At 46.0% G+C, this 21514-nt stretch overlaps 1 protein-coding gene across 2 annotated transcripts in view; it reads right to left on the reverse strand.

Moving 5' to 3' along the window:
• LOC138662272 (ectonucleoside triphosphate diphosphohydrolase 8-like) overlaps positions 1-21514 on the reverse strand; it is a 61266-nt gene that overhangs the window by 3064 nt on the left and 36688 nt on the right. For both annotated transcript variants that reach the window (XM_069747680.1, XM_069747681.1), the window contains 5 exons: positions 9549-9708; positions 9000-9230; positions 7898-8167; positions 7260-7370; positions 7040-7177 (listed from right to left, as the gene is read on the reverse strand). In XM_069747680.1, the coding sequence (XP_069603781.1) occupies positions 7040-7177; positions 7260-7370; positions 7898-8167; positions 9000-9230; positions 9549-9708 (910 nt within the window). The remainder of the gene's footprint in view (positions 1-7039; positions 7178-7259; positions 7371-7897; positions 8168-8999; positions 9231-9548; positions 9709-21514) is intronic.

Here is a 21514-nt window from a genome sequence, read left to right on the forward strand (position 1 = left end):
TTGAAAGGCAGAACTGTATTGCAGCGAGCATGAAGGGAGTCGCAGCAAAGGAGAGGATACCAGAAGGGGACCAGCCCTGCTCAAGCTGTCTCCTTCTGAGGCGCAACATCCCGGTAGCCGGAACACCGAGGTAGTAAGGACCTCTATGCCAGAGATCGGCAGGACAGCTAATTGCAAGTTACCTGTCCGCACTTACAGCCAGGAGGCACGGTGACATCTACAGAGCCGGGTTATCTAAGAGACCCTATAAACAGGCTCAAGTCACCAGTCGTACGGGTTTTGTCCTATCCTATATGGGGGACCGCGAGAGCGAAACATCGCATTTGTGAGACCCTTATGTGAAGCCATAGGCAGTAAGGGACTACACCACTGCAGCGCAAGGGAAGGCTACTGATTTCCACTTGGACAAGAGAACTCTGGACTTGCCTCCAAACCGGCCGGACTCTGCCTGCCCTGTGATCTGGTGCCCTGGACTGTGGATGCTGAAGTCTTCAGTAAAGGTAAAGAGAATGCCACCTTGTGTCCTCATTCTTCACTGAGCCATTCATCATTCACCATCTACACACCGGGAAGCCCTGGGGATACACTTCACCTGTGGGAAGGTATACCATCTAGCTGCCATAACATCACCCCAGCGGACCTCTTAAAGCAGCGTCGGTCACCCTGACCGAATACCACAGGTGGCGTTACGAACATTCCCTTAAAGACCTTTCCTTTTTACACGGACGTCCCAGGGCCACGGGCCGGTTCAGCCACCGTGACATCCCCCTGTGAACCGAAGGACCTGGTACCTAGTACCCCACGGCCCCATGGGGGCACTCCATTTACATGGGATAATGATTATGAATGAGAGTTCTTAAATGGATCTTTAGGAAGTTTGACAGCCGCAAATTAATTGAGACCACCAGCATCAGCACTAGATATAGTAGGTTATGTATTTCAGTACATTTTCTGCTTATAGGCTGTTGTGAATTCTGTGGCAGAGCTCCCTCCTGTGGTCACAAGTGGTACTTCGGCTGATTCTCTCTGTGAGCTTCCGTTGGTGGAGGAAAGTGGTACTGCGGCTTCTGAGTTTCCTTCCTCAGGTGATGTGGTGAAGTCGTTAGGTGCTGCTCTATTTAACTCCACCTAGTGCTTTGATCCTGGCCTCCAGTCAATGTTCTAGTATTGGACCTGTTTCCTCCTGGATCGTTCCTGTGGCCTGCTGCTCTGCATAGCTAAGTTCCGCTTGCTATTTTGTTTGCTGTTTTTTCTGTCCAGCTTGTATATTTGTTTTTTCCTGCTTGCTGGAAGCTCTGGGACGCAGAGGGTGTACCTCCGTGCCGTTAGTTCGGTACGGAGGGTCTTTTTGCCCCCTTTGCGTGGTTTTTGTAGGGTTTTGTGTTGACCGCAAAGTTACCTTTCCTATCCTCGCTCTGTTCAGAAAGTCGGGCCTCACTTTGCTAAATCTATTTCATCTCTACGTTTGTCTTTTCATCTTAACTCACAGTCATTATATGTGGGGGCTGCCTTTTCCTTTGGGGTATTTCTCTGAGGCAAGGTAGGCTTATTTTCTATCTTCAGGCTAGCTAGTTTCTCAGGCTGTGCCGAGTTGCATAGGGAGCGTTAGGCGCAATCCACGGCTGCCTCTAGTGTGGTTGGAGAGGATTAGGGATTGCGGTCAGCAGAGTTCCCACGTCTCAGAGCTCGTTCTATGTTTTTGGGTTATTGTCAGGTCACTGTATGTGCTCTGACCTCTATGTCCATTGTGGTACTGAATTACCTTATCATAACAGTACTGGAGGCCCAAAGTACTAATGATTCTCAATAGAGGGAAAAAAGAAGTTCTGAGACCATTTTTTTTTCTCTGCACTGTGTTTTGCCTTTTTTTCCCTTAGACATTTGGGTGGTTCAGGACACAGGTGTAGCGATGGACATTAAAGGTCTGTCTTCATGTGAGGATCAGCTCACGGCAAGAGTACAAAATATTCAAGACTTTGTGGTTCAGAATTCTATGTTAGAACCGAGAATTCCTATTCCTGATTTGTTTTTTGGAGATAGAACTAAATTTCTGAGTTTCAAAAATAATTGTAAACTATTTCTGGCTTTGAAACCTCGCTCCTCTGGTGACCCAGTTCAACAAGTTAGGATCATTATTTCTTTTTTACGTGGCGACCCTCAGGACTGGGCATTTTCTCTTGCGTCAGGAGATCCTGCATTAAGTAATATCGATGCGTTTTTCCTGGCGCTCGGATTGCTGTACGATGAACCTAATTCAGTGGATCAGGCAGAGAAAAATTTGCTGGCTCTGTGTCAGGGTCAGGATGAGATAGAGGTATATTGTCAGAAATTTAGAAAGTGGTCCATACTCACTCAATGGAATGAAGGTGCGCTTGCAGCTATTTTCAGAAAAGGTCTCTCTGAAGCCCTTAAGGATGTCATGGTGGGATTTCCTATGCCTGCTGGTCTGAATGAGTCTATGTCTTTGGCCATTCAGATCGGTCAACGCTTGCGTGAGCGTAAATCTGTGCACCATTTGGCGGTATTACCTGAGCTTAAACCTGAGCCTAAGCAGTGCGATAGGACTTTGACCAGAGTTGAACGGCAAGAACACAGACGTCTGAATGGGCTGTGTTTCTACTGTGGTGATTCCACTCATGCTATCTCTGATTGTCCTAAGCGCACTAAGCGGTTCGCTAGGTCTGCCACCATTGGTACGGTACAGTCAAAATTTCTTCTGTCCGTTACCTTGATCTGCTCTTTGTCATCATATTCTGTCATGGCATTTGTGGATTCAGGCGCTGCCCTGAATTTGATGGACTTGGAGTATGCTAGGCGTTGTGGGTTTTTCTTGGAGCCCTTGCAGTGTCCTATTCCATTGAGAGGAATTGATGCTACGCCTTTGGCCAAGAATAAGCCTCAGTACTGGACCCAGCTGACCATGTGCATGGCTCCTGCACATCAGGAGGTTATTCGCTTTCTGGTGTTGCATAATCTGCATGATGTGGTCGTGTTGGGGTTGCCATGGCTACAAGTCCATAATCCAGTATTAGATTGGAAATCCATGTCTGTGTCCAGCTGGGGTTGTCAGGGGGTACATGGTGATGTCCCATTTCTGACTATTTCATCATCCACCCCTTCTGAGGTTCCAGAGTTCTTGCCTGATTACCGGGATGTATTTGATGAGCCCAAGTCCGATACCCTACCTCCGCATAGGGATTGTGATTGTGCTATCGATTTGATTCCTGGTAGTAAATTCCCAAAAGGTCGACTGTTTAATTTATCTGTGCCTGAGCACGCCGCTATGCAGAGTTATGTGAAGGAGTCCTTGGAGAAGGGGCATATTCGCCCGTCATCGTCGCCATTAGGAGCAGGGTTCTTTTTTGTAGCCAAGAAGGATGGTTCACTGAGACCTTGTATAGATTACCGCCTTCTAAATAAGATCACGGTTAAATTTCAGTACCCCTTGCCGTTGTTATCTGATTTGTTTGCTCGGATTAAGGGGGCTAGTTGGTTCACCAAGATAGATCTTCGTGGTGCGTATAATCTTGTGCGTATTAAGCGAGGCGATGAATGGAAAACTGCATTTAATACGCCCGAGGGCCATTTTGAGTATCTAGTAATGCCATTCGGACTTGCCAATGCTCCATCAGTGTTTCAGTCCTTTATGCATGACATCTTCCGAGAGTACCTGGATAAATTCCTGATTGTGTACTTGGATGACATTTTGATCTTCTCGGATGATTGGGAGTCTCATGTGAAGCAGGTCAGAACGGTGTTTCAGGTCCTGTGTGCTAATTCTTTGTTTGTGAAGGGATCAAAGTGTCTCTTTGGTGTTCAGAAGGTTTCATTTTTGGGGTTCATCTTTTCCCCTTCTACTATCGAGATGGACCCTGTTAAGGTCCAAGCCATCCATGATTGGACTCAGCCGAGATCTCTGAAAAGTCTGCAAAAGTTCCTGGGCTTTGCTAATTTTTATCGTCGCTTCATCTGCAATATTTCTAGTATTGCTAAACCATTCACCGATTTGACCAAGAAGGGTGCTGATGTGGTCAATTGGTCTTCTGCTGCTGTGGAAGCTTTTCAAGAGTTGAAGCGTCGTTTTTCTTCTGCCCCTGTGTTGTGTCAACCAGATGTTTCGCTTCCGTTCCAGGTCGAGGTTGATGCTTCTGAGATTGGAGCAGGGGCTGTTTTGTCGCAGAGAAGTTCTGATTGCTCGGTGATGAAACCATGCGCCTTCTTTTCCAGGAAGTTTTCGCCTGCTGAGCGAAATTATGATGTGGGCAATCGAGAGTTGCTGGCCATGAAGTGGGCATTCGAGGAGTGGCGTCATTGGCTTGAAGGAGCTAAGCATCGCGTGGTGGTCTTGACTGATCATAAGAACTTGACTTATCTCGAGTCTGCCAAGCGGTTGAATCCTAGACAGGCTCGTTGGTCGCTGTTTTTTGCCCGTTTTGACTTTGTGATTTCGTACCTTTCGGGCTCTAAAAATGTGAAGGCGGATGCTCTGTCTAGGAGTTTTGTGCCCGACTCTCCGGGTTTATCTGAGCCGGCGGGTATCCTCAAAGAGGGAGTAATTGTGTTTGCCATCTCCCCTGATTTGCGGCGGGTGCTGCCAAAATTTCAGGCTAATAAACCTGATCGTTGCCCAGCGGAGAAACTGTTTGTCCCTGATAGGTGGACGATTAAAGTTATCTCTGAGGTTCATTGTTCGGTGTTGGCTGGTCATCCTGGAATCTTTGGTACCAGAGAGTTAGTGGCTAGATCCTTTTGGTGGCCATCTCTGTCGCGGGATGTGCGTACTTTTGTGCAGTCCTGTGGGATTTGTGCTCGGGCTAAGCCCTGCTGTTCTCGTGCCAGTGGGTTGCTTTTGCCCTTGCCGGTCCCGAAGAGGCCTTGGACACATATCTCTATGGATTTTATTTCAGATCTTCCCGTCTCTCAAAAGATGTCAGTCATTTGGGTGGTCTGTGATCGCTTCTCTAAGATGGTCCATTTGGTACCCTTGTCTAAATTACCTTCCTCCTCTGATTTGGTGCCATTGTTCTTCCAGCATGTGGTTCGTTTACATGGCATTCCAGAGAATATCGTGTCTGACAGAGGTTCCCAGTTTGTTTCGAGGTTTTGGCGAGCCTTTTGTGGTAGGATGGGCATTGACTTGTCTTTTTCCTCGGCTTTCCATCCTCAGACTAATGGCCAGACCGAACGAACCAATCAGACCTTGGAAACATATCTGAGATGCTTTGTTTCTGCTGATCAGGATGACTGGGTGTCCTTTTTGCCTTTGGCTGAGTTCGCCCTTAATAATCGGGCCAGCTCGGCTACCTTGGTTTCGCCGTTTTTCTGCAACTCTGGGTTCCATCCTCGTTTCTCTTCAGGGCAGGTTGAGTCTTCGGACTGTCCTGGTGTGGATACTGTGGTGGACAGGTTGCAGCAGATTTGGACTCATGTAGTGGACAATTTGACCTTGTCCCAGGAGAAGGCTCAACGTTTCGCTAATCGCAGACGCTGTGTGGGTCCCCGACTTCGTGTTGGGGATTTGGTTTGGTTATCTTCTCGTCATATTCCTATGAAGGTTTTCTCTCCTAAGTTTAAACCTCGTTTCATTGGTCCGTATAGGATTTCTGAGGTTCTTAATCCTGTGTCTTTTCGTCTGACCCTTCCAGATTCTTTTTCCATACATAACGTATTCCATAGGTCATTGTTGCGGAGATACGTGGCACCTATGGTTCCATCTGTTGATCCTCCTGCCCCGGTTTTGGTGGAGGGGGAGTTGGAGTATATTGTGGAGAAGATTTTGGATTCTCGTGTTTCAAGACGGAAACTCCAGTATCTGGTTAAGTGGAAGGGTTATGCTCAGGAAGATAATTCCTGGGTCTTTGCCTCTGATGTCCATGCTCCCGATCTTGTTCGTGCCTTTCATATGGCTCATCCTGGTCGTCCTGGGGGCTCTGGTGAGGGTTCGGTGACCCCTCCTCAAGGCGGGGGGTACTGTTGTGAATTCTGTGGCAGAGCTCCCTCCTGTGGTCACAAGTGGTACTTCGGCTGATTCTCTCTGTGAGCTTCCATTGGTGGAGGAAAGTGGTACTGCGGCTTCTGAGTTTCCTTCCTCAGGTGATGTGGTGAAGTCGTTAGGTGCTGCTCTATTTAACTCCACCTAGTGCTTTGATCCTGGCCTCCAGGCAATGTTCTAGTATTGGACCTGTTTCCTCCTGGATCGTTCCTGTGGCCTGCTGCTCTGCATAGCTAAGTTCCGCTTGCTATTTTGTTTGCTGTTTTTTCTGTCCAGCTTGTATATTTGTTTTTTCCTGCTTGCTGGAAGCTCTGGGACGCAGAGGGTGTACCTCCGTGCCGTTAGTTCGGTACGGAGGGTCTTTTTGCCCCCTTTGCGTGGTTTTTGTAGGGTTTTGTGTTGACCGCAAAGTTACCTTTCCTATCCTCGCTCTGTTCAGAAAGTCGGGCCTCACTTTGCTAAATCTATTTCATCTCTACGTTTGTCTTTTCATCTTAACTCACAGTCATTATATGTGGGGGCTGCCTTTTCCTTTGGGGTATTTCTCTGAGGCAAGGTAGGCTTATTTTCTATCTTCAGGCTAGCTAGTTTCTCAGGCTGTGCCGAGTTGCATAGGGAGCGTTAGGCGCAATCCACGGCTGCCTTTAGTGTGGTTGGAGAGGATTAGGGATTGCGGTCAGCAGAGTTCCCACGTCTCAGAGCTCGTTCTATGTTTTTGGGTTATTGTCAGGTCACTGTATGTGCTCTGACCTCTATGTCCATTGTGGTACTGAATTACCTTATCATAACAATAGGCACATTTTGTAGCTCCAGAAAAACAGCCGCAGACTATTCTGTAAAACCATATATAGATTACCTTCTCAATTACCCTTAGATAGATGCTTAGACCTGGAACCCAGTGCTGTAAACCAGTGAGCCACCATACAGCCCTGACTGCACTTCAAATGTCCCACCGCTTTCTCCAACACAGTCGTGTTGAATGAAGATCACCGAAAATGACCTGCTTATGCATTAAAAAGTCCTTCTTGACACCAGATCTGCGCTCACCTGTTTCATGAAGCTGATGGATGTCCAGGACTCCTCTCTGAATTTGTAGGCCTCCAGCAGCAGAGACAGGATATAGTTAGCATTAGCACAATAATCTCGAAGACGATCTTTCTTTTCCTTCGGGAAAGATGACTGAAGCTGTGAAGAAAAAAAAAAACCATATGATGAAGACGTGTGATACTTTTGTATGTGTCATGTCTCTATCGGAGGCTCACTTTACCTCGCTCCAATCTCGGGCACAGTAAGTCTCCACCGTACTCTGAACTGTAGATAAACTCTGTCCTGATGTCAAGTTGAGAAAGTCGAAAGTGTAGAAGAAAGCGGAGAAAGCCTGGTCGAAGGGAAACACAAACACATGCCAATTAAAGAGCATCATCATTACATTGTGAAGTAAGCACATCACCTTGAAGCGTAACCTGCTCTGAGAAGAAGCATACCTGTAGTTCCAAAATCCCTGGGCTGCTATTTAAGAAATGATCTTTTAAATTAGGTGGTCGGTCCACCATTTGTGTTCCAGAGGACCTTCCATTAGTTAATTTGGCCATTCAACTCCTCTCCCTTTCATTGATTGTCAGTGCTGCCCTACATGTAATCCTGTAGATGCACAGTTTCCCCCAGAATAGGCACAGAACAGCCTTTCTTCTGGAAAAGGTCAACTCTGTTACATTGTCTAGCGGCGCAGGCATGAGCATTCAGTCAAGTGGATGGAATACAATTGTGTATGACATGTCAATTGCTCAGCCCTGTCACTGTGATGGTTATATAATTTCCGGTGATGTTCTCTATATACTAAAACATTTATTGTCTTTAATATATGACGTGATATTCCTGTTTACTGTAAACTGCAGAGTTACTTACGAAAAAGTTTCCCACGACCGGCGGCTGGAAGATTCCATCAAATGAACAAGACTGATTACCAGCACAGGAATCAAAATCATAGATGGTTTTGAGAATTTGATAGCACTCCTTAGCATTGCCAGTACCAGTAATATTGAATGTTTGCGTTAGCGACGTGGATGGGGCAGACTTGACAGTGCATGGACTGTTATACAGAGACTGAAGGCTGAGGGTCTCCTGATATCCCTTTGGATAGCAAGGGATGTTCACAGAATTGGCTAGGTCCTTTCCCTGGAAAAAAAAGAAAGCATTTAACATTTTAAAATTTAACATCTATCTATCTATCTATCTATCTATCTATCTATCTATCTATCTATCTATCTATCTATCTATCAGAAAAAATAAAGGCAGTACTCCAATTGTTTCAGGTGGAAAAAGGTGAAAGAACTTTATTCTGCCCCACTCATCCTAGGCAACGTTTCGGGGCAGACCCTGTAGTATAAGGCAGCCCCCCATAGGCAGATGCTAGTAAAAGACAGCACCCCATATGCAGACCCTGTAGTAAAAGGCAGTACCCCTATAGGCAGATTCTGAAGTATAAGGCAGCCCCCCTATAGGCAGATGCTGAAATATAAGACAGCCCCCCTACCGACCTTACATAATACACAGCAGGGGCACATTTATAAGATTATCTCAGCACAGAAATATTTTTTAAACACATCCAATTGTGGAAATTATTATTGTTCCAAGAACTATTGATTAAAATTAACTTTAAACTTAACTTTATTTTAGAAAAACTCCTTTATCTACCTTTATCCTTAAAACTATGAAACGTTTTACATATAGTAAAGTTTTTATCCACTAACTTTTGAGGCCATGAAAGGAGACCTCGTAGAAAAATGGTTGCAGTTCCTCAATGTTTCAGATATTTTTGTTCAAGACCTTTAATTAAACCCAAAAGTCCACAATTCAATTGCATCTTAGTTGTTTAAATTTAAATAAAAATTAGTGGCCTGCAGAGCTGAAATCACGAAGATTCGGAGACTGACTGTCCAAATATTTCTGGCCCTAACAGTGGCTATCTGCCTGCAGATATTTATTGTTATAGGTTTCCATTGCTCACTTTTGTCACCGCCACCATCATCTTCTTCAGCGCCTGGTTTTGCCCGTAGCACAGGAAGCTGTGAGTGTAGATAGTGTATGGGAAGCCGTATAGTTTGAACTCTGCTTTTTCCTTTGCGTCCTCGACTTTCACGTTTGGGATAAAGCTGATCTGTGTGGAAGCGCCACCAAGATCCAGAGCACCGTATATTTTGGAAGTGATTGGTCTTATCCAATGTCCACTGAAGGAATACTGTGGAGAAATAATGGCACAGAATACTATACCATAATCAGAAAACAATGATACGAACAGAAATAGAGCTGTAATCACAGAAAAATGATTTCATGAAAATACATCTTTTCATAGTCATAGAAAATTAGAAGCAAGGTTAGCGAGATCGGTAGGAACTGCTGCAAAAATATCTTGTCAATGGCTATCTCCCTATATTCACCCAAGGAAGAATCCTGCTGGGAATCTGAAGGCCAAATCAAGCTATTAATTTGTTATTGCATAAAAAATGAAACTTATATCAAGCTATTAATTTGTTATTGCATAAAAAATAAAACTTACTTTCATGAAGGACTCCAAGAGGTAGTTAATAGTGATCCAACCATAGGAGCCTTCTTCTTGTCCAGTGATGATCCGAGCACCACGAAAATCAATGGGGTAGCGGCTTATGGTCTTGGACACCTCTGCAAGTACCTTATCTGATGCAGCCTTATTCTGCAGACTAGAAAGAGAGCGATAGTCATGTCATAGTCCGCACAGCATGTACTGGATGTGCACGGATCCGGAAAGAACAACCTCGAATGGGAAATATATGGCGCTTTTAGTTGGTCACTGTATACTGGTACTTAGTTGAGCAGGCTATGTCGGCTGTTATGATAAGGTAATTCAGTACCACAATGGACATAGAGATCTGTTATGACAAGGTAATTCAGTACCACAATGGACATAGAGATCTGTTGTGAATTCTGTGGTCACAAGTGGTATTGCAGTCTCTGGGCTTCCTCCCTCAGGTGTTTTGGTGAGCTCGTTGGCTGCCTTGCTATTTAGCTCCACCTGAGTCTGTCTTCCTTGCTCCTTGTCAATGTTCCAGTGTTGGATCTGAGCTACTGCATCTTTCCTTGGGCCTGCTGCTCTGCTAGATAAGTGCTTCTAGTTTGTTTTCTGTTTTTTCTGTCCAGCTTGTTATTATCTTTTGCTGGAAGCTCTGAGAAGCAAAGGGGTGCACCGCCGTGCTGTTAGTTCGGCACGGTGGGTCTTTTTTGCCCCTTTGCGTGGTTTTCGTTTTAGGGTTTTTTGTAGACTGCATAGTTCTCTTTGCTATCCTCGCTCTGTCTAGAATATCGGGCCTCACTTTGCTGAATCTATTTCATTCCTACGTTTGTCTTTTCATCTTGCTAACAGTCATTATATGTGGGGGCTGCCTATTCCTTTGGGGTATTTCTCTGAGGTAAGTCAGGCTTGTATTTCTATCTTCAGGCTAGTCAGCTCCTCAGGCAGTGCCGAGTTGCATAGGTAGTGATAGGCGCAATCCACTGCTGCTTCCAGTTGTGTGAGGACAGTTCAGGTACTGCAGTCTACAGAGATTCCACGTCTCAGAGCTCGTCCTATTGTTTTGGGTTTTTGCCAGATCTCTGTATGTGCGCTGATTACTGCACGCTGTGTTGCCTGATTGCCAGCCATAACAGTACAAGGAGACGATTCAATGATTTCCAATAGAGGGAAAAAAGAAATCCTGACATCATTTTTTTTTCTTAGCTCTGTCTTCAGTCTTTTTTTTCCCCTAGACATTAGAGTGCTTCAGGACACAGCTGTGGACATGGATATTCAGGCTCTGTGCTCCTCAATGGATAATCTCGTTGTAAATGTACAAAAGATTCAAGATACTATTGATCAGAAATCGATGCTAGAACCAAGAATTCCGATTCCTGATTTGTTTTTTGGTGACAGAACTAAGTTCCTGAGCTTCAGAAATAATTGTAAGCTATTTTTGGCCTTGAAACCTCATTCTTCTGGTAATCCTATTCAACAGGTTTTGATTATTATTTCTTTTTTGCGCGGCGACCCACAGGACTGGGCGTTTTCTCTTGCACCAGGAGATTCTGCATTGAGTAATATTGATGCATTTTTCCAGGCGCTGGGATTGCTTTACGATGAGCCTAATTCAGTGGATCAAGCTGAGAAAAATCTGCTGGCTTTATGCCAGGGTCAGGATGATGTAGAACTATATTGTCAGAAATTTAGAAAATGGTCAGTACTCACTCTGTGGAATGAATCTGCACTAGCGGCTTTGTTCAGAAAGGGTCTCTCTGAAGCTCTTAAGGATGTAATGGTGGGATTTCCTATGCCTGCTGGTTTGAATGAGTCTATGTCCTTGGCCATTCAGATCGGTCGTCGCTTGCGCGAGCGTAAATCTGTGCACCATCTGGCGGTATTGTCTGAGAGTAAGCCTGAGCCTATGCAGTGCAACAGGACTATGACTAAAGTAGAACGGCACGAACACAGACGTCTGAACAGACTGTGTTTCTATTGTGGTGATTCTACTCATGCTATTTCTAATTGTCCTAAACGCACTAGGCGGTTCGATAGCTCTGCCGTTATTGGTACTGTACAGTCCAAATTCCTTTTGTCCATTACCTTAATGTGCTCTTTGTCATCATATTCTGTCATGGCGTTTGTGGATTCAGGCGCTGCCCTGAATCTGATGGATTTGGATTATGCTAAACGTTGTGGATTTTTCTTGGAGCCTTTGCGGTGTCCTATTCCGTTGAGAGGAATTGATGCTACACCTCTGGCCAAGAATAAGCCTCAGTACTGGGCCCAGCTGACCATGTGCATGGCTCCTGCACATCAGGAAGTTATTCGCTTTTTGGTACTGCATAATTTGCATGATGTGGTCGTGTTGGGGTTGCCATGGCTACAAACCCATAATCCAGTATTGGATTGGAACTCTATGTCGGTAACCAGCTGGGGTTGTCAGGGAGTACATGGTGATGTTCCATGTTTGTCTATTTCGTCATCCATTCCTTCTGACATCCCAGAGTTCTTGTCGGACTTTCAGGATGTATTTGAAGAGTCCAAGTCTGATGCCCTTCCTCCGCATAGGAATTGTGATTGTGCTATCGATTTGATTCCTGGTAGTAAATTCCCTAAGGGTCGTTTATTTAATTTGTCCGTACCTGAACACACCGCTATGCGCAGTTATGTGAAGGAGTCCCTGGAGAAGGGACATATTCGCCCATCGTCGTCACCATTGGGAGCAGGGTTCTTTTTTGTAGCCAAGAAGGATGGTTCGCTAAGACCGTGTATTGATTACCGCCTTCTTAATAAGATCACTGTTAAGTTTCAGTATCCCTTGCCATTGATTTCTGACTTGTTTGCTCGGATTAAGGGGGCTAGTTGGTTTACTAAGATTGATCTTCGTGGTGCGTATAATCTGGTGAGAATCAGGCAGGGAGATGAATGGAAAACGGCATTTAATACGCCCGAGGGTCATTTTGAGTATCTGGTGATGCCGTTCGGACTTGCCAATGCTCCATCTGTTTTTCAGTCTTTTATGCATGACATTTTTCGTGAGTATCTGGATAAATTCTTGATTGTTTACTTGGATGACATTTTGATCTTCTCAGATGATTGGGAGTCTCATGTAAAGCAAGTCAGAATGGTTTTCCAGGTACTGCGTGCTAATTCCTTGTTCGTGAAGGGATCAAAGTGTCTCTTCGGTGTGCAGAAAGTTTCATTTTTGGGGTTCATCTTTTCCCCTTCTACTATCGAGATGGATCCGGTTAAGGTTCAGGCCATCCAGGATTGGACTCAGCCGACATCTCTAAAAAGTTTGCAGAAATTCCTGGGCTTTGCTAATTTTTATCGTCGCTTCATCTGTAATTTTTCTAGCATTGCCAGACCATTGACCGATTTGACCAAGAAGGGTGCTGATTTGGTTAATTGGTCTTCTGCTGCCGTGGAAGCTTTTCAGGAGTTGAAGCGTCGTTTTTGCTGTGCCCCTGTGTTGTGTCAACCTGATGTTTCTCTTCCGTTCCAGGTCGAGGTTGATGCTTCTGAAATTGGTGCAGGGGCGGTTTTGTCACAGAGAGGTTCTGGTTGCTCAGTGTTCAAACCATGTGCTTTCTTTTCCAGGAAATTTTCTGCTGCTGAGCGTAATTATGATGTGGGCAACCGAGAGTTGCTGGCCATGAAGTGGGCATTCGAGGAGTGGCGTCATTGGCTTGAGGGTGCTAAGCATCGCGTGGTGGTTTTGACTGATCATAAGAACCTTACTTATCTTGAGTCTGCCAAGCGCTTGAATCCTAGACAGGCCCGTTGGTCGTTATTTTTTGCTCGTTTTGATTTTGTGATTTCATACCTTCCGGGCTCTAAAAATGTGAAGGCGGATGCTCTGTCTAGGAGTTTTGTGCCCGACTCTCCGGGGTTATCTGAGCCGGCGAGTATCCTCAAGGAAGGAGTCATTGTGTCTGCCATCTCCCCTGATTTGCGGAGAGTGTTGCAGAAATTTCAGGCTAATAAACCTGATCGTTGTCCGGCCGAGAAACTGTTCGTCCCTGATAGGTGGACTAGTAAAGTTATCTCTGAACTTCATTGTTCGGTGCTGGCCGGTCATCCAGGAATCTTTGGTACCAGGGAGTTGGTTGCTAGATCCTTCTGGTGGCCATCTCTGTCACGGGATGTGCGTGCTTTTGTGCAGTCCTGTGGAATTTGTGCTAGGGCTAAGCCCTGCGGTTCACGTGCCAGTGGGTTGCTTTTGCCCTTGCCGGTCCCGAAGAGGCCTTGGACACATATTTCGATGGATTTCATTTCTGACCTTCCCGTTTCTCAAAAGATGTCTGTCATTTGGGTGGTCTGTGATCGCTTTTCTAAAATGGTCCATCTGGTGCCCTTGGTTAAATTGCCTTCCTCCTCTGATTTGGTGCCTTTGTTCTTCCAGCATGTGGTTCGTTTACATGGCATTCCTGAGAATATTGTTTCTGACAGAGGTTCCCAGTTTGTCTCAAGGTTCTGGCGAGCCTTTTGTGGTAGGATGGGCATTGACCTATCTTTTTCCTCGGCCTTCCATCCTCAGACTAATGGCCAGACCGAACGAACCAATCAGACCTTGGAAACATATCTGAGATGTTTTGTTTCCGCTGACCAGGATGATTGGGTGTCATTTTTGCCGTTGGCTGAGTTCGCCCTTAATAATCGGGCCAGCTCGGCTACCTTGGTCTCTCCATTTTTCTGCAATTCTGGGTTCCATCCTCGTTTCTCTTCAGGACAGGTTGAGTCTTCGGACTGTCCTGGTGTGGATTATGTGGTGGACAGGTTGCAGCAGATCTGGACTCAGGTAGTGGACAATTTGACCTTGTCCCAGGAGAAGGCTCAGCTTTTCGCTAATCGCAGACGCCGTGTGGGACCCCGACTTCGTGTTGGGGATCTGGTTTGGTTATCTTCTCGTCATATACCTATGAAGGTTTCCTCTCCTAAATTTAAACCTCGTTTTATTGGTCCGTATAGGATTTCTGAGATTCTCAATCCGGTGTCTTTTCGTCTGACCCTCCCAGACTCCTTTTCCATACATAATGTATTCCATAGGTCGTTGTTGAGGAGATACGTGGCACCTATGGTTCCATCTGTGGAGCCTCCTGCCCCTGTTTTGGTGGAGGGGGAATTGGAGTATATTGTGGAGAAGATTTTGGATTCTCGTGTCTCTAGACGGAAACTCCAGTATCTGGTCAAATGGAAGGGTTATGCTCAGGAAGATAATTCCAGGGTTTTTGCCTCTGATGTCCATGCCCCAGATCTTGTTCGTGCCTTTCATGTGGCTCATCCTGGTCGGCCTGGGGGTTCTGGTGAGGGTTCGGTGACCCCTCCTCAAGGGGGGGGTACTGTTGTGAATTCTGTGGTCACAAGTGGTATTGCAGTCTCTGGGCTTCCTCCCTCAGGTGTTTTGGTGAGCTCGTTGGCTGCCTTGCTATTTAGCTCCACCTGAGTCTGTCTTCCTTGCTCCTTGTCAATGTTCCAGTGTTGGATCTGAGCTACTGCATCTTTCCTTGGGCCTGCTGCTCTGCTAGATAAGTGCTTCTAGTTTGTTTTCTGTTTTTTCTGTCCAGCTTGTTATTATCTTTTGCTGGAAGCTCTGAGAAGCAAAGGGGTGCACCGCCGTGCTGTTAGTTCGGCACGGTGGGTCTTTTTTGCCCCTTTGCGTGGTTTTCGTTTTAGGGTTTTTTGTAGACTGCATAGTTCTCTTTGCTATCCTCGCTCTGTCTAGAATATCGGGCCTCACTTTGCTGAATCTATTTCATTCCTACGTTTGTCTTTTCATCTTGCTAACAGTCATTATATGTGGGGGCTGCCTATTCCTTTGGGGTATTTCTCTGAGGTAAGTCAGGCTTGTATTTCTATCTTCAGGCTAGTCAGCTCCTCAGGCAGTGCCGAGTTGCATAGGTAGTGATAGGCGCAATCCACTGCTGCTTCCAGTTGTGTGAGGACAGTTCAGGTACTGCAGTCTACAGAGATTCCACGTCTCAGAGCTCGTCCTATTGTTTTGGGTTTTTGCCAGATCTCTGTATGTGCGCTGATTACTGCACGCTGTGTTGCCTGATTGCCAGCCATAACAGAGATCAGAGCACATACAGTGACCTGACAATAACCCAAAAACATAGAACGAGCTCTGAGACGTGGGAACTCTGCTGACCGCAATCCCTAATCCTCTCCAACCACACTAGAGGCAGCCGTGGATAGCGCCCAACGCTCCCTATGCAACTCGGCACAGCCTGAGAAACTAGCTAGCCTGAAGATAGAAAATAAGCCTACCTTGCCTCAGAGAAATACAATACCCCAAAGGAAAAGGCAGCCCCCACATATAATGACTGTGAGTTAAGATGAAAAGACAAACGTAGAGATGAAATAGATTTAGCAAAGTGAGGCCCGACTTTCTGAACAGAGCGAGGATAGGAAAGGTAACTTTGCGGTCAACACAAAACCCTACAAAAACCACGCAAAGGGGGCAAAAAGACCCTCCGTACCGAACTAACGGCACGGAGGTATACCCTCTGCGTCCCAGAGCTTCCAGCAAGCGGGAAAAAACAAATAGACAAGCTGGACAGAAAAAAACAGCAAACAAAATAGCAAAGCGGAACTTAGCTATGCAGAGCAGCAGGCCACAGGAACGATCCAGGAGGAAACAGGTCCAATACTAGAACATTGACTGGAGGCCAGGATCAAAGCACTAGGTGGAGTTAAATAGAGCAGCACCTAATGACTTCACCACATCACCTGAGGAAGGAAACTCAGAAGCCGCAGTACCACTTTCCTCCACCAACGGAAGCTCACAGAGAGAATCAGCCGAAGTACCACTTGTGACCACAGGACGGAGCTCTGCCACAGAATTCACAACAGTACCCCCCCCTTGAGGAGGGGTCACCGAACCCTCACCAGAGCCCCCAGGACGACCAGGATGAGCCATATGAAAGGCACGAACAAGATCGGGAGCATGGACATCAGAGGCAAAGACCCAGGAATTATCTTCCTGAGCATAACCCTTCCACTTAAACAGATACTGGAGTTTCCGTCTTGAAACATGAGAATCCAAAATCTTCTCCACAATATACTCCAACTCCCCCTCCACCAAAACCGGGGCAGGAGGATCAACAGATGGAACCATAGGTGCCACGTATCTCCGCAACAATGACCTATGGAATACGTTATGTATGGAAAAAGAATCTGGAAGGGTCAGACGAAAAGACACAGGATTAAGAACCTCAGAAATCCTATACGGACCAATGAAACGAGGTTTAAACTTAGGAGAGGAAACCTTCATAGGAATATGACGAGAAGATAACCAAACCAAGTCCCCAACACGAAGTCGGGGACCCACACAACGTCTGCGATTAGCGAAACGTTGAGCCTTCTCCTGGGACAAGGTCAAATTGTCCACTACATGAGTCCAAATCTGCTGCAACCCTGTGCACCACAGTATCCACACCAGGACAGTCCGAAGACTCAACCTGCCCTGAAGAGAAACGAGGATGGAACCCAGAGTTGCAGAAAAACGGCGAAACCAAGGTAGCCGAGCTGGCCCGATTATTAAGGGCGAACTCAGCCAAAGGCAAAAAGGACACCCAGTCATCCTGATCAGCAGAAACAAAGCATCTCAGATATGTTTCCAAGGTCTGATTGGTTCGTTCGGTCTGGCCATTAGTCTGAGGATGGAAAGCCGAGGAAAAAGACAAGTCAATGCCCATCCTACCACAAAAGGCTCGCCAAAACCTCGAAACAAACTGGGAACCTCTGTCAGAAACGATATTCTCTGGAATGCCATGTAAACGAACCACATGCTGGAAGAACAATGGCACCAAATCAGAGGAGGAAGGTAATTTAGACAAGGGTACCAAATGGACCATCTTAGAGAAGCGATCACAGACCACCCAAATGACTGACATCTTTTGAGAGACGGGAAGATCTGAAATAAAATCCATAGAGATATATGTCCAAGGCCTCTTCGGGACCGGCAAGGGCAAAAGCAACCCACTGGCACGAGAACAGCAGGGCTTAGCCCGAGCACAAATCCCACAGGACTGCACAAAAGTACGCACATCCCGCGACAGAGATGGCCACCAAAAGGATCTAGCCACTAACTCTCTGGTACCAAAGATTCCAGGATGACCAGCCAACACCGAACAATGAACCTCAGAGATAACTTTATTCGTCCACCTATCAGGGACAAACAGTTTCTCCGCTGGGCAACGATCAGGTTTATTAGCCTGAAATTTTTGCAGCACCCGCCGCAAATCAGGGGAGATAGCAGACACAATTACTCCCTCTTTGAGGATACCCGCCGGCTCAGATAAACCCGGAGAGTCGGGCACAAAACTCCTAGACAGAGCATCCGCCTTCACATTTTTAGAGCCCGGAAGGTACGAAATCACAAAGTCAAAACGGGCAAAAAACAGCGACCAACGAGCCTGTCTAGGATTCAACCGCTTGGCAGACTCGAGATAAAGTCAAGTTCTTATGATCAGTCAAGACCACCACGCGATGCTTAGCTCCTTCAAGCCAATGACGCCACTCCTCGAATGCCCACTTCATGGCCAGCAACTCTCGATTGCCCACATCATAATTTCGCTCAGCAGGCGAAAACTTCCTGGAAAAGAAGGCGCATGGTTTCATCACCGAGCAATCAGAACTTCTCTGCGACAAAACAGCCCCTGCTCCAATCTCAGAAGCATCAACCTCGACCTGGAACGGAAGCGAAACATCTGGTTGACACAACACAGGGGCAGAAGAAAAACGACGCTTCAACTCTTGAAAAGCTTCCACAGCAGCAGAAGACCAATTGACCACATCAGCACCCTTCTTGGTCAAATCGGTCAATGGTTTAGCAATACTAGAAAAATTGCAGATGAAGCGACGATAAAAATTAGCAAAGCCCAGGAACTTTTGCAGACTTTTCAGAGATGTCGGCTGAGTCCAATCATGGATGGCTTGGACCTTAACAGGGTCCATCTCGATAGTAGAAGGGGAAAAGATGAACCCCAAAAATGAAACCTTCTGAACACCAAAGAGACACTTTGATCCCTTCACAAACAAAGAATTAGCACGCAGGACCTGAAACACCGTTCTGACCTGCTTCACATGAGACTCCCAATCATCCGAGAAGATCAAAATGTCATCCAAGTACACAATCAGGAATTTATCCAGGTACTCTCGGAAGATGTCATGCATAAAGGACTGAAACACTGATGGAGCATTGGCAAGTCCGAATGGCATTACTAGATACTCAAAATGGCCCTCGGGCGTATTAAATGCAGTTTTCCATTCATCGCCTCGCTTAATACGCACAAGATTATACGCACCACGAAGATCTATCTTGGTGAACCAACTAGCCCCCTTAATCCGAGCCAACAAATCAGATAACAACGGCAAGGGGTACTGAAATTTAACCGTGATCTTATTTAGAAGGCGGTAATCTATACAAGGTCTCAGTGAACCATCCTTCTTGGCTACAAAAAAGAACCCTGCTCCTAATGGCGACGATGACGGGCGAATATGCCCCTTCTCCAAGGACTCCTTCACATAACTCCGCATAGCGGCGTGCTCAGGCACAGATAAATTAAACAGTCGACCTTTTGGGAATTTACTACCAGGAATCAAATCGATAGCACAATCACAATCCCTATGCGGAGGTAGGGTATCGGATTTGGGCTCATCAAATACATCCCGGTAATCAGACAAGAACTCTGGAACCTCAGAAGGGGTGGATGACGAAATAATCAGAAATGGGACATCACCATGTACCCCCTGACAACCCCAGCTGGACACAGACATGGATTTCCAATCTAATACTGGATTATGGACTTGTAGCCATGGCAACCCCAACACGACCACATCATGCAGATTATGCAACACCAGAAAGCGAATAACCTCCTGATGTGCAGGAGCCATGCACATGGTCAGCTGGGTCCAGTACTGAGGCTTATTCTTGGCCAAAGGCGTAGCATCAATTCCTCTCAATGGAATAGGACACTGCAAGGGCTCCAAGAAAAACCCACAACGCCTAGCATACTCCAAGTCCATCAAATTCAGGGCAGCGCCTGAATCCACAAATGCCATGACAGAATACGATGACAAAGAGCAGATCAAGGTAACGGACAGAAGAAATTTTGACTGTACCGTACCAATGGTGGCAGACCTAGCGAACCGCTTAGTGCGCTTAGGACAATCAGAGATAGCATGAGTGGAATCACCACAGTAGAAACACAGCCCATTCAGACTTCTGTGTTCTTGCCGTTCAACTCTGGTCAAAGTCCTATTGCACTGCATAGGCTCAGGTTTAAGCTCAGGTAATACCGCCAAATGGTGCACAGATTTACGCTCACGCAAGCGTCGACCGATCTGAATGGCCAAAGACATAGACTCATTCAGACCAGCAGGCATAGGAAATCCCACCATGACATCCTTAAGGGCTTCAGAGAGACCTTTTCTGAAAATAGCTGCGAGCGCACCTTCATTCCACTGAGTGAGTACGGACCACTTTCTAAATTTCTGACAATATACCTCTATCTCATCCTGACACTGACACAGAGCCAGCAAATTTTTCTCTGCCTGATCCACTGAATTAGGTTCATCGTACAGCAATCCGAGCGCCAGGAAAAACGCATCGATATTACTTAATGCAGGATCTCCTGACGCAAGAGAAAATGCCCAGTCCTGAGGGTCGCCACGTAAAAAATAAATAATGATCCTAACTTGTTGAACTGGGTCACCAGAGGAGCGAGGTTTCAAAGCCAGAAATAGTTTACAATTATTTTTGAAACTCAGAAATTTAGTTCTATCTCCAAAAAACAAATCAGGAATAGGAATTCTCGGTTCTAACATAGAATTCTGAACCACAAAGTCTTGAATATTTTGTACTCTTGCCGTGAGCTGATCCACACATGAAGACAGACCTTTAATGTCCATCGCTACACCTGTGTCCTGAACCACCCAAATGTTTAGGGGAAAAAAAGGCAAAACACAGTGCAGAGAAAAAAAAATGGTCTCAGAACTTCTTTTTTCCCTCTATTGAGAATCATTAGTACTTTTGGCCTCCAGTACTGTTATGATAAGGTAATTCAGTGCCACAATGGACATAGAGATCTGTTATGATAAGGTAATTCAGTACCACAATGGACATAGAGATCAGAGCAAATACAGTGACCTGATAATAACCCAAAAACATAGAACGAGCTCTGAGACGTGGGAACTCTGCTGACCGCAATCCCTAATCCTCTCCAACCACACTAGAGGCAGCCGTGGATAGCGCCCAACGCTCCCTATGCAACTCGGCACAGCCTGAGAAACTAGCTACCCTGAAGATAGAAAATAAGCCTACCTTGCCTCAGAGAAATACCCCAAAGGAAAAGGCAGCCCCAACATATAATGACTGTGAGTTAAGATGAAAAGACAAACGTAGAGATGAAATAGATTTAGCAAAGTGAGGCCCGACTTTCTGAACAGAGCGAGGATAGGAAAGGTAACTTTGCGGTCAACACAAAACCCTACAAAAACCACGCAAAGGGGGCAAAAAGACCCTCCGTACCGAACTAACGGCACGGAGGTACACCCTCTGCGTCCCAGAGCTTCCAGCAAGCCGGAAAAAACAAATAGACAAGCTGGACAGAAAAAAACAGCAAACAAAATAGCAAAGCGGAACTTAGCTATGCAGAGCAGCAGGCCACAGGAACGATCCAGGAGGAAACAGGTCCAATACTAGAACATTGACTGGAGGCCAGGATCAAAGCACTAGGTGGAGTTAAATAGAGCAGCACCTAACAACTTCACCACATCACCTGAGGAAGGAAACTCAGAAGCCGCAGTACCACTTTCCACCACCAACGGAAGCTCACAGAGAGAATCAGCCAAAGTACCACTTGTGACCACAGGAGGGAGCTCTGCCACAGAATTCACAACAGTCGGCATAGTGTGGCTCTGCTACTTGGTATATCATTTGTACAGCGTATACTGGTGGCAGTAATACTTAGTATGGTTCTCTAGGC

This window comes from Ranitomeya imitator, chromosome 2 (genome assembly GCF_032444005.1).
Source record: "Ranitomeya imitator isolate aRanImi1 chromosome 2, aRanImi1.pri, whole genome shotgun sequence".
NCBI lineage: Eukaryota > Metazoa > Chordata > Amphibia > Anura > Dendrobatidae > Ranitomeya > Ranitomeya imitator.